Source organism: Vombatus ursinus, unplaced genomic scaffold, assembly GCF_900497805.2.
Source record: "Vombatus ursinus unplaced genomic scaffold, bare-nosed wombat genome assembly UNPS02006874.1, whole genome shotgun sequence".
Lineage (NCBI taxonomy): Eukaryota > Metazoa > Chordata > Mammalia > Diprotodontia > Vombatidae > Vombatus > Vombatus ursinus.
This window is the reverse complement of record NW_020946652.1, coordinates 5,709,591-5,723,226: the sequence shown is the minus strand read 5'-3', so window position 1 is coordinate 5,723,226 and position 13,636 is coordinate 5,709,591. Positions and strand designations below refer to the sequence as shown.

Here is a 13,636-nt window from a genome sequence, read left to right as displayed (position 1 = left end):
GATCGAGGGGTTGGGATGATGAGACAAACCCACAAGCAGAAGCTGGGACGGAGCTCCACTGGTGGCTGCCGGAAAGAGCTCAGAAACTGGACCAGGACGGCCTTTCCAGTCCCGGGGCTTCCTGCTCCCCATTTCTCCAGGGTTTGCAGAGCTGATCTCAGCAGGCTGAAGATGGACCCTTCTCGCTGTTCCCATCTGCCAGGGCGGGAGGAAGGCTTGCGATTTCATGGCATTTTAGTAAGCTGGGTGGCCACTGCCTGGAATGTCTTATGAATCAGGCTGGTCCGCAGAGAGCAAGGCAGGGATGGAGCTTCTGGAGACACGGGCCGTCTGACCTTTCCCACCTGGAGCGGCATCTCCCTGCTGCATTCGTAGGGCAGGACCAAATCCAGGGCTAGAGCCCTTCGCAGCGGGGTGGTGGGTGGGGGAGCAAGGGGGTTAGTGTCCTCTGAAGGTCAGCGGGGATTCCGGGGCCTTCTGGGAAGCCCACCTAGGCACACCAGAGACACTGAAGAAACCTCTTGGCCAGTGGCTTGATATAACAAAGCGTGTACTTAATTCCTTTGCTATTTAATTAATAAATAAATGAAGCAACAACCGACCTGTCTGTTGGTTTGCAGAGAGCAGGAAACAAGCCGGTGAAGGTTGTTAGTTCTTCTCGAGGACCCATCGGCCTGCTCCGGTCTCCCACGTATAACAACTACAAAGTAAATTGGGAGGGGGCACTTGCCCCCTAGCACTTGGACAATCGGGGATGCCTGTTCCAGGAGCCTTGGAGGGAACCCAGGGGGCCAAGAGACAGAGGGGAGCAGGAGTAGCGGTCCAGGCATGGAAACAGGGACTAGATATCATGTGTGATGAAAAAGGATGGATTTCAGAGCCCTGTGGGGTCCCGGAACAGAAGGGCCAAGGAGGCTGAAGCTTGGAATGGACCGAGCTGGGGCAGAAGGGGCAAGGCTGTGCTTGCTGATCGTGGGAGAAGATGGAGGATCACAGAAGGCTGGGCCCTTTGCTGGAGGCCTCGATGGGCTGATTGTACCACGATGGGGAAGGCGGAGCTGGCCGAGAGAGTGACCTTTGTCTGGGACAGCTCTGCTCAGACTCACGTCAGCTGCTTCTAGGCCAAGGCTACTAAATGAGGAGATAAGGGGACTGTGGGGGCTGGAGGTAGCGGAGACTTCAGCAAAGCTTTGAAGAACTGTCTTATCTTGTCCTATCAAGACAACGGAGGGACGGTCTGGACCTTAACGTCCAGCGAGTATCTCCGGACGCTGCTGCGGAGCTGAGCCTGCCTACCTCCTCCTCATGGTTCTAGAGGAGCGTGGGCAGGTGAGATGTCCTGTTTTCTTTCACCATCAAGTTGGGCCTGTCTGGCTGTGCTCCTCCCACACTGGTTGGGTCATTTAATCACTTAGTGCCAATTAGCTTTTACAAAGGGATACTTCCCTCAAACTCATAGTAGGGAAAAATACACCCTCCCCCAGTACCTCAGGGGCATATTCCTCTTTACCACCTCAGTCTTGGGGGGGCACACATGCAGTGACCTGGGTTCCACAGGTCCCACCCAGGCCATGCCCAGATGTGGCATGATCGCTCCATGAGTCCACGTCTCAGCCTCTGCTGGCCTGGGGCCAAAGGTCCCTCCTGAAGTTTGGTCTTGGCAACAGCAGTTCTGGCTTGGCTACAAAGCCCAGCTGGGTGCCTGTGACTCCCTCTCCTGAGACTCCACTCCCGAACAAAGCCAGAGGCCAAAGCCTGGGGCCCATTTCTTGGACCCTGTAGCCTCAGAACAGAGAAGAATCCAAGGCGCCTCCATGTGCAATGTGGTCTGCCGGGGACCCCCACGGGCACAAAACGTTCCATAATGAACAGAGCACTCGAAAGAACATAGGCCAGAGAGATGGCAGAAGCCGGTGAAGCTCCCTGACCAGCCACAGTCCTCCCCTCGCCTCAGGCTTATAGAACGTCCATGCACGTCCCCAGTCTCTTCTAGGCCTGAGCTCCTCGGCTCCTCTGGGTGGCCAAACACCAACTGGGGTGCCATTACAAACATATTAGATTATTCAGAACTTGGTGAGCGATCACATTTAGGAATCATCATTCATGGTTCATGTGATGAAGCAGGGGGTCTCCAGTGGAGTGCCCCAGGGATCAGTGCAGTACCAACAGAGTCAAGATCCCAAAAGATCCAGACAGATGAGAACATGGGGGGGGTCATAAATCTCATACACTAAAAGTCAATAGGGATTAATGTCCTTTGGAACCAAGAAATCAGCTCCTTAAGCATAAGGTAGGGGAAGCGGTAGTTCTGAAGAGGATCTGGGTGTCTTAGTAGCCTGGAAGCTCCATGTGGGTCAGCAGTGTGATATGACAGATGAAAAAGGCACTGGGATACATCAGGAGGGACCAAGCTCTCAGGGAGAGGGAGGTGAGAGAGCCCTGTGCTCTGCCCTCATTGGGATCATTGTGGTCACTTCTGGGATCCTCCGTTTAAGACAGGCATTGTAGAGGTAGGTGGTGTCCGGAGAGGGGAAACCCAATGGTGAAGGGCCTTGAGTCATTGAAGGAACTAGGAATGTTGAGTCTGGAGAAGACAGAGGAGGCGGGTGGGTGGGGCCAGGGAGATGAGAGCTACTCTGAATTGTCATGTGGAGGTGGGGTATGCGTGTATGTATGTGCATGCACACATGTGTGTGCGCGCATACGTGTGTGTGGGGGGGTGCGGGGGAGTCGCCTTTCTCTGTTTAGTCCCAGAGGGTAGAATCAGGATTAATGGAGGAGAAGTCCGAGAAACCATTTCTGGCCTGACGTTGGGAAGAGCTTGCTCCCAGGCCCAATGTCCACAAGCATCAGGGTTCACCTCCACGGGGGGGCTTCCCTCTCCTTGGGGGTCTTTGAGGACAGGCAGGACCAGCCCTTCTTGGGGGTTACAGTGGAGATGCCTTTGGACTTGATGGCCCCAAGAACCCTCCCAGCTCTCAGAACCTGCAGCTGATTTGTCCAGAAAGTTGAGGACTTGAAGGGAAAGCAGCGTGAGGCAAAGCGGGAAGGAGACGTGGGCAGGGTGATGAAGGGCTTTGCAGAGCAGAGGAGCTTGTCGCTTGTGGCCTTTGCCAAATTGCTCCATCTGTCTGAGCCTCAGTTTCCTCATCTGTAGTGATCTGTGGACCTCTAACCTCTTCCCCCACCAAGCCTTGGGAGGTCAGCGAGAAAACATCTACCTGATGCTTCACACATCTCCCAACACTGTAGAATTGTTGGCTCTTGCTATAACATGAGGATGGAGATGAGTGGAGGCCTGGGGCCCCTTCCAGCTCCAGATTATGAGCTTGACTGGTGGAGTCAAGGGGGGCGAGGGGGAACCTCCTCTCTGGCCCTGGGGAGCTCCTGCAGAGCTGGGGTTCCAGGGAGCCCTTGGGATGGGCTGTAGCAGCTCTGGAGCTAGTGGGTGATACTCAGGCTCATCCGTCCACCCATCCATCTGTCCAGATAGCTATCCATCAAGAATTGCAAAGTACCCACTGTGTGCCAGGCTCTGTGATGAGGATAGAGGCATACAGAATGAAGCCATTTCTTTCCTCAAGAAGCAGACTTTTCTCTCTGCAGAGCTGGTAGTCATTTGTGGCATCAATCACAATTCTAGCTGACTTTTCTGCAGCCTTTCCTTAATATTCTTGGCCTCCCACGATGCTCACATGGGGCAAGGCACAACAGACATGCTCATTGACAAGTGACAGAAGCAGGATTCTCACCCAGGGCTCTCTGAGGCCTAAGACTTCCACCCCTGTCCCATCCAAGTGCTGTTTGCCACAACCAGGCTTCCCAGGCCAGCTGGGTTAGGATTCTCCTAAGCATCCCAATTTGGCCAAGGCAAGTGATTCTGGCTCTGGCCTCCCCCAGGTCCTGCCATTGTGGGGTGACCCTTCCTTGGGAACAAGGTCAATGTTCTGGCTCCCAGGCCTGTACCCCCAACCCCTGCCTCCCCCATGGGAGCTCCCTGTAGCCTTCCCCTCTCTCTGCCCTCCTCCCAGGCATCCTGCCAGCTTTCTTCATTGTCCTGGCCTGGCAGCCCCAATCTGCCTGGCATTGGAGAGGTGGCATTTGCCTGGAAGAAGCCTCCTGCTGGGCAGGCCCGAAACTGGGGGAGAGCAGGGAGCCCCAAGCCAGGTAGAAGCAGCAGGTCCTTCCAGCATAGGGTGACTTGGGGGAGGAGCCTGGGCCTCTTAGCATTTCAATTCAGGAGAGGTAGGGCTGTGAGTGAGTGAGTGAGTGAGTGAGTGAGTGTGTGTGTGTGTGTGTGTGTGTTTTCTTAAGAGCCTTGAACTTGGCTTTGGGTCATTAACCATTTCAGCTGCTGAGAGTGCCAGGCAGCCCTCCATGAGTCTGTCTTGACAGCAGAGCTTCTCCAGAACTCACAGGAGGCAAAACCCAGCATTCTTTCATGGGGGAGAAGTATGGGAAGGGCCACCATGCTGTGCTCAATAAAGGAGAGGAGAACGAAATGGTAAGTCTTTCCTGACCCCTTCCTTCTTCTTTGGTTTGGCATTGGCCCCTTGGAGCTCCTCACAGGAGCAGAAGGGGGCACTTGGCCTCCACCAGCCCCAGGGCAGCTTTAACGTCAGGGCAGAGGGCTCAGGGCTGAGGGAGAGGCAGGAAGGCTTGTCTTAGGGGACAGACTAGGAGAAGCCCTCCACCCCCATGAGCTTCTGAGAATGACTAGTGGAGCCGGCTTGGGCCACATAGGTTACCCTCGTCTGCCCAAGACCCTGGGGGAAGGAACACTGAGCTCCCCTGGAGAGAAGGCAGTCACATAGGGGGCTTTATTACTCTCCTAAGAGGTGAGCAAGGAGAAGGCAGATGCCTTTGGATCCTTGGAGCTCATCCAAAAATGTTCAGTTCTTGTCTGTCGAGAAGGATTCCTTCAGAGGCAGGGTCTCGAGGGCTCACTCCCCCCTCCCCTCCTTGTCTGGAACTTTTATTCCTTGTTAAAAAATTAAAAGTAGCAAACCCAATGATGATTTCCACACCCAGGCTGAGTCTCCCCTCTACCTGCCCCAGAGGAGGGGCCTGGTAGGGGACTGAGGTCAGCCTCTCCCCGGCCTTCTCTGGGATGCTGCTGACAGGTCCTGATGGGACCGCAGTCCTCGAGACTGAGTGCAGTCTCTGGGTGCCTGTATAGAGAGCAGAACGCAGCCAGGAACGATTGGAAACGTCTTCTTGGGTAACCGCACCAGCCCTGATGATTAAATTCTTTATGAGTGCTTAAACTGGTCTTTCGAGCCTAATCTGCTTACCTGCTCCTATAGCAACAGCATTTTTGGGCCTTCAGGAACGGATTCCCTTCTTTCTGCTGTCAGAGCAGAGGAGCAGGGGATGAGACTCCAGACTCTGGCCCCTAGTCCAGGCACAGGGGCCCTGCTGGCCGAGGCTCGCGGTGGGGGGGGGGGGGGGAGGAGAGCGCCCGTCTCTCCTATGTCTGGTCCCTGCTCCCTTTTCTCTCTGAAATTCTTTCCTTGCGTGTCATTCTCATCTTCCTGCTCATCTGTGTTCTCTGGGCTCTGTCTGATTTCTCGGTTGGTGTTTCTGGAATCTGTAAGCTTATTGATGGAGATTTGGAAGGGTCCTCACAGACTGGCTAGTCTAACCCTCTGACTTTACGGATGAGGAAAATGAGGCCCGGGGAGTGTCCCTAGATCTACAGGTCTTCTGAGGTCATCCCCTCCAACCCTCTCATTTGGTGGATGAGGAAAGTGAGGCGCCAGAGTGAAGATATTTGTGGAAGGTCATGCAGGATAAACAAACAAACAAACTAATACAATAGGATAACATAATCCATGTACATGTTTTACACATACATGTACATAACGTTTTACATGTATGTACATTTCCAAGCAAATTCTGGGGATACTGTTTCTGAAAATAAACGCTATTGACAGAAGGAATCACAAACTTACGGAGAAGACCCACGTGTCAGAGGCAGGATTCACACCCAGGTCCTCTGGCCCAAAGCCAGTAGCGTTCTGCTGCCTCACTCTGCCCCTGCCTCAAGGCCGGGCCATTCTGTTCTCCCGTGATCTTGGGTGGGGGGAACCAGGGCTGCCTCTGCTCCGCAGGGTCCCCCCTCCCCCGGACCCTTAGTCCTAGCAGGTCCATCAGTCACACTCTTCTGGATCTCAGGCAAGGCAAGACCTCAAGGTCATTCGATTGTCAGTCCCATGACGAGGAAGGCTTTGGTGACCCTGGTCTTGCAGATGAGAATGCAGCCAGGTAGGAACGATGTTGCTGTCCCTGCCAGATGTTCCAGCAGCCTGGCTCTGTGTGGACAGGGCGTCCCCCAGAACCCCGTCCTGCCTGGGGCCACGTTGCTCTTCTATGGAGACCGAGGGTCCCCATTCTCCTCATTCCTCCCTCCCCTACAGTGATCACTCTGATCCGTCGGGGCCCAGTGGTCTGAGCTCTGGCCATGGCTTCTGAGTCGAGCTCACGCTCGCACACGGCCCAGCAGCCCCCTTGAAAAGCCACCCAAGTATGCTGATTGAGGTGAAACAACATGAGGGACAGCTGAGGAAAGAACCCTGGCCCAGGGTGGAATGAATTTGATTTCACATCACGGACATTTCCTCTCCTCATAGCTCTAGAACAAAGAAGAGGGAAAACCGTTTTGCCCAAAGTAACATGTCTGTGGAGTCCAACGTTCTAGGTAATGTTCCATACTCACAGTCACCCACCTCTGCTAAGAAGGGAGGGAGGCAGTTTCAGGTTCTTCTAATCAGATGAGTCCAGGGGAGTCCTGTGAGTTCTCTGAGCCCCAGTTTCCTCATTTGCCAAACACGTAAAATCCTTCTGAGAAACATCATTCTCCATGCTGCTAGTGACATTTGCTCCTTGGACTTAACGCTCATGTTCCTAAATCAGATTAGACTCTCCTGGCTCTTTTTGCCTAAGGATGCTCCCAGTCCTGAACATACACTTTTTTTGTTTGTTTGTTTGTTTTGGTTTTGTTTTTACAAAAAGCTCTGAGCTACCTAATTAGAAGCAAATTCTTCCTTGGAAGAAAATTAAAAACAGAATGCCCTAGTTCAGTATGTCAATGCCATCCCCAGGTTCCTGGTGATCTCATACTCTGGGACTCCCCCCCAGGTGGCTGTCAAACCTGATGGTTCACTCGGTTTAATCCTCTTTACCAACAGGGCCAGTGCCCTCCGTGGCACTGCTGTTGCCACCCAGGCTTAGCCTCATCACAACGCACCCTTCCCCAGGCAACCTGAGCTCCAGAGTCAGGAGGGCAGGGGCAGGAAGGACCTTTACTCCCTTCTCAGAGTTTCGGAGAACACTGCCAGCCCAAGAACTTACGAAACAGGCACCCAAAGGCAGGCAGAAAGTTCTCCAAGGGTAGTGCGGCTCTAGATGTGTCACACGGGGGAATGAGCACAGACAGGTTTGGGGAGAAGCAAGGCGAGATGAGGAGGAAGAAGCCCAGCTCTCCACCTCAGTCAGTCAACAAGCATGCTTAAGCAGCTACTGTGGGTCAGGCACTGGGCTAAGCCCTGGGGGTACAAAGAAAGGCAAAGACAGTGCCTGCCCCCAAGGAGCTCCCAGTCCCAAGGCAGACCCCCGCTAACAAATGCTTCCATACAAGAGACAGATAGGGTGCAGTCTCAGAAGGAAGGGACTCCCGGGAGGATTCTGCAGAGGAGGCAGGGAGGAGGCGGAGGAGGAGGCGGAGGCCGAGTGACTCTTCTCCCAGGGAGGGCTTGACTTCCCTCCCCTAATGGCAGGTGAGGAAAAGACGCTGCCTCCTCCTTCTAGCAAGTGTCCCTAAGACGTTTGGCTTCTAACCTGCTCTGTCCCCTGGCAACTGGGGGGGAGTGAAAATAAGATTGGGTGTCAGAGGGACCGGGGATCACGGACTGAGAGCAGGAAGAGATCTCAGAGCCAGCCGGTCATTTCACAGATGATGCAACTGAGGCCTGTCCAAGGGCCCGGAGGTGACAAGCAAGTGCGTCTGGGATTCGAACCCAGATCCTGGGACTTCCCAGGACTCATGAGCCACATTGCCCGGGTTCACATCTCCGCTCTGTCCCTCAGCGTCTCTGAGTCTGTTTTCCCGTCAGTAGAACGACTAAGTTTTACTAGACAGCCTTGAAATTCCTTTTCAGCTTTAAATCCGATGACTCTGAGTCTCTTAACCACTCAGTGCCTCAGTTTCCTCATCTGCAAGATGAGAGGATTTGTAAGGCTTGTTTTTATTTGTATTTGATAATTGTAAGTAAAATGAATAGATAGTGACCATCTTGTTCCCTCATCTTCTAACCTTTTAATCCCTTAAAAATTATTTTTAAAACCAAATCGAGGACACATGTCTCCTCTCCTCAAAGACTTTGTCTTAAAGGGACACCTCCATACCTTTGGCTCTAGAGGAAGCCGGACATGACAGGGAAGGCGGGTTGTGGACCCAGATTGACCTGGGCGGCACATGCTGACCGTGCGGCCCTGGGCAGATCACTTCACCCTCCACAGTGGCAGGTGTTTCTACACTGGGAAATCCTTAAATGGGTGATGTCACATAGCTAGACCAAAACAAATAAAGAAAGGCCAGCCATCAGCGTGACTTCACAATAGTAATTAACATCCTTACACAGACCCTCTGAATGCTGATCCTATCTAGGACCTTTTTTCTTGCAATCAGATGACTAGAAGGTCAAGCAGGAGATAGGAAACAGTAAGACGTACAAAAGGCTTGGAAGGAAAGAAGGAAACAAGCATTTCTTTTATTTTTTTAATTAATTAATTAATTCTGATTTATCAATAATCACTTCCATATGCTTTTGAGTTTAAAATTTTTCTCCCCCTCCCTCCCCATCTCCCTCCTCAAGATGGCGCATAATCTGATATAGACTATACATATACATTCCTATTAAACATATTTTTACATTAGTGATGTTGTACATAAGAATTAGAACCAGTAGGAGGAACTACCAGAAAGAGGAAACAAAACACAACAGAAGAAAAAAATGGTCTGCTTCGATCTGCATTCAAACTCCATAGTTCTTTCCTGGATGTGGATAGCATTTTCCCTCATGAGGGATTTGGAGATGTCTTAGATCCTTGCATTGCTGAGAAAAACTAAGTCTATCACCATTAGTCATCACACGATGTGGCTGTTACTGTGTACAATGTTCTCCTGGTTCTGCTCACTTCACTCAGCATCAGTCCATACAAGTTTTTCCAGGTTTTTCTGAAGTCAGCCTGTTCATCATTTCTTATAGTACTGTAGTATTCCTTTACATTAATATACCACGACTTGTTCTGCCATTCCCCAATTGATGGGCATCTTCTCAATTTCAAATTTTTTGCCACCACAAAAAAGAGCTGCTGTAAATATTTTTGTGCGTGTGGGTCCTTTTCCCATTTGTGTGATCTCTTTGGGATACAGCCCTAGAGGTGCTATTGGAAACAAGCATGTATTAAGTGCCTACTGTATGCAGGCGCTGTACAAATATGTCATTTAGTCCTCAGGACAATCTTGTAAAGTAGGAGCTGGTGCTATCCCCATAGAAGGAAATCCTAAATTTCAATTAGAGTTTAGAGATAATAAAAATGCAATTCTCTGCTCCCCAGCTCCACAGACTCCTTGAAATCTGTGGTCCATGGATTAGAGAGTAAGAATTCCTGGTCCAACCCCCTCATTTTACATATGAGGAAACTGAGGCTCAGAGAAGGCTGTGCCCTGTCCACAGTCAGCCAGGTCACGTGTTGTGGAATTGATTTCATTCTCCACTTTTGCTCCCAGCCTGGACCAGGGGCCCCAGGTCTGCCGGCGCTCACCACCCCCACACCCTTAAGGCTCACTGCCTGCTCAGCCACTGGCCTGATTTTCCTTTATTGTCAGATTTCTGGGCAAGGGGACCCCGCTGTTGCATTTCCTCTCTTACTGGGCATTGGGCCTCGTTTGTCTGCAGCCCCCGGCTAACGGCAGTTTTGCATTTTGGGGAGAAATGAAAAAGTAGCATGGGAAAGAGGCATTTCTTGTTGTTCAGATTAATTCAAAGAGAAAATGGGTCAGATTCTCACTGGGATGGGTGTGAAATATTGTGGAAGGGCCTTTCTGGTAACAGATTTCCCATCTTAAAACAGGGCCTGGCTTCCCTAGCTAATTAGCCACGTGTGCTCTCGGTTGTGAAAAGCTCCCTTTCAGTCGCTCACGCAGGGCCATTTCCTGCCGTGGAGGAGGCCCTGGAGGGTCCCTCTAGGCCACAGAAGCCAAGGGCAAGGTCTGGCAGGTGCCAATAAGCCGGGAAGACCCGGGATGCTAACAGACCCTCTCTTGTGTGCTTGGGGTCTGGCCACCCCGTGGGGCTGGAGCTATTGGGCCGGGGCCAGGGCCAGGGCTCTGAAGCTGTGGGAATGGGGAAGGGAGAACCCCCTCCCTCCGCAGAGGACATGCTGTCCCTTCACAAGCCATGTGGGAGCCTTGCTCCCGACCTGTAGATCCTTCTCAAGGATAATCTCAGTGTCCGTTTTCCTCATTTCTGAAGCTTCTCAGCCGCTGGCTAGCCCTAAGTCACCTCATGTGTATTTATGCTTTTGACTTTTCTGCCCTAAGTCCTGAGGTCCAGGGAAGGGAAAGCGGCAGAACACGATGAGCCAGTGAGGGTCAGTTTTCTTCACGAGCCTCTGAGCCCCCGGGTGAGCTGCTCATGAAGAGACGAAGCGGCAGAGCAGGAAGCCTTGCCTGTGCTGGGGTGGCACGCGAGGAGAGGTGCCAGCCGCCCCGTCTTCACAGAATGGCCCAATCAGGATGAGGGTAGGGTGCTGTATGCCCGTTGGGAGGCCGGCGGGTGGGAGGCTGCAGGGCAGGAGCCATGTGGGACTGTCCATCCAAGAGCTTGGGCACCAGGTGTGTTCTCCAGGCGCCTGCCAGATTTCTGATTCGGTGACTTTGTGAAAGCCTGGAGAGTCCACGTGGAACCAAAGTGTGGGAGGGAGGGCTTGAAAGGCAGTTTAGAACATGCTGTTTCTGCACCACCACCTACATGTGAAAGCACTTTCCTTGGGAAACTGAAGCCATAATCGGAGGGTCTGTGCCCCTAAAGAGGCCTCAGAGGGGACCCTTTGAGAGACTGACCAAGCCTGGGGCAAAGACACTTCCTGACTCCTCCCTGTGTCCTAAGGTTGACTGAGCCTTTGATCAGCACCCCCGGCCCCGCCCTCTTTGCATCTTTGTGGCTGCTCTGGGGAATGCCTTGGGTCCCTGGCGCTGACCACTTAACCCCTCCAAGCTAAAGGCATTTTGGCAAAGAAAGGGTGCAGCCAGGCTGGAGGACGATTCTGGCACTTGGGCTGAGACTCAAACACTTGGGGCTGGGGTTGATTGAAGTGGGCCAGCTGCACTACCCTCAATAGTCTCCCTCGCCCCGGAAAATGCAGACAGTAATGTCCGAGCAGCAGCGGCAGCTCTGATTTCTGCAGGGACGGAAGGCCTACAAGATGCTGGTGACCGCAGGATGTGAGGACGGGGCTCGGGTGTCGTCACTCCCATTTTACAGATGGGGAAGCTGAGGCTGTGAACGGCTAGGAAGTGTTGGAGCCGAGACTCGAAGCTGGTCCTTTGTCATTCAAGTCCAACCCATGGCTCATCATAGTGGAGCAGCTCACGCCGACAGAGACCATGCGTAGTCGCACGATGGGCACAATGCATGAAACAATTGTTCTGTTCCCCTCCTTCTAAAATGAACCTTAGAGGCTGCTGGGGACGTGAGGCGGGGCAGATGGCTGGGCTCAGGGTCAGAAGCACCCGAGTTAAAATCCCACCAGCTGTGTCCTCCCCTGGACAAACCACTTAACCTCTGCCTGCCTCAGTCTCCTCATCTCTAGAATGGGGATAAGGGAGCAGCTACTTCTGTGAGTGCTGTGAGATGATAGGAATTAGTGCCGTGGTCAGCATTAGTACTGGACCTGGGGTCAGGAAAAGCCCGGCTCAAATCCTGCTCTGGTTTCTTGCTAGCTGCTCGTTCGCGGTGAGGACCGAGGCACGATGGAGGCCCGCAGGGTAGTGGAGAGGTTGGAATCCGGGTCACAGGACGCTTTGTGAATGCTCATGTCCGGTGGAAACATCGGGGGCTGCTGCCATCGCTTGCTTTGGCCCAGGTTTGGACCTGCTGTTTTTGGAGAACGGTCTCGCCTTGTATTCTGAGCTAAATTCTCGAGTCATTTGCCCGCCCCCTGAAAGATTTTGGAGGGGCCCTCAGCAGCAGGACAATCAGTCAGCCAATCGACCAACATTTATTAAGAAAACGGCGTTATTTGACGGGACCCACAGACCCCTGCAACTGGAAGGGAGCCGGGGCCATCCACGCCCCCAGGCCCCCTTCCACCGCAGGGAGCCATCCCCTCCAGCCTGTTGGCCTGCTCAGTCCCTCACGTGCTTCTCAGCCCCTAGCTGCGCCCCGGGAGGGGGTGAGGTCACAGTTCGATTCACAGCCGCTTCGGCGGGAGCTAAGCTGGAAATCCGCTGCCTCTTGGGGTCAGCCTAGAGAATGAGGCCACCCCTTTAACACCCTAGCCGTGCTGATGTTTAGAGACAGCTCTCCAGGCTAACGCTTCCCTTTTCTGGATTCAGCACTTCAAGTTTCCTGCCTGTCCTCAGACCCTCTGGACTCGTGGCTTACCCCTTTGGGGGGCCTCTCTGGTTTGCCGGTGTTCGTTTTAAATTCTGAGGACAAAAAGTTCAACTCAGTACTCCAGCTGTGGTCCAGATGTACAAGTACGGCAAGGAAGGGCTGTTAACAAAACTGGAACTAAGGTGGGACCTCCGGGGCTTTGCTCCCGAGCACTGTCCTGAGGGATGTCGAGGATGCTTCACCGTAGACAGTGGGCCGGGCCACAGTCGTCCGTGTTAGACTCGACTTCCGCCCTCCTTGCTTACAAAGGTCCTGGACTGCCACCCCCAGTTTTCCATTGCCAGGGCACTCCCCTCCCAGGATCTTCCTTCACCCTCACTGCTCACCCTTCCTGCTCAACATTTCCCTTCCCAGTGACCTCTTCACAAAGGTCGGAGGGCTTCCCCATGCTGTGACCAGCCGGTGTGGTGACAGCCTGGCCAGTCTCCTGGCACAGCAGAATCCCCGTAGATAGGCCGTCCTCTGTACCGTGCCTTCCTTTCCCCTTCCCCTACCCCTCAGTAGCCTCATTTGCTTTGCTCCCAATGCCAGAATTCCCAGTGATGGCTCTGGGGGTTCCCTCCCGTGGGCTGTGTTCTAGAGCTTTGGAACACTTCCTTAGCTTGCATTGGTGACCAGGCTGAGCAGCCGGGTGAAGTGGGGCAAGTGCTGAAGATGAGTGGCAGGAACCTCAGGGGAACCTGGCTGGCAGAGCATCGGGGCGGGAGCCCTGAAGTGTCTCATCCGGGCCAGTCTGCTCCCAGGCTCTCTCCCTCTCTTACTCTCTGTGTCTCTGTCTCTGTCTCTGTCTCTCTCTCACACACACACTCATGTGCAAAGTCACACATATAGTCTCGCACACACTCACACATACAACCACACAGTCACACACTTATATAGTCACAGACACACATTCACACACATTCATATAGACACATACACAATCACACATATACTCATTCACACACACTCAC

The 13,636-nt window shown here is 53.1% G+C and overlaps 1 protein-coding gene across 2 annotated transcripts in view; it reads left to right on the top strand.

Moving 5' to 3' along the window:
- The first annotated feature begins 4,265 nt into the window (after positions 1–4,265).
- The window catches only part of ATP13A4 (ATPase 13A4), an 84,935-nt gene continuing 75,564 nt past the window's right edge, over positions 4,266–13,636 (top strand). For both annotated transcript variants that reach the window (XM_027848858.1, XM_027848857.1), the window contains exon 1: positions 4,266–4,504. In XM_027848858.1, coding sequence (XP_027704659.1) covers positions 4,442–4,504 — 63 coding nt within the window. In that variant the 5' untranslated portion in view covers positions 4,266–4,441. The remainder of the gene's footprint in view (positions 4,505–13,636) is intronic.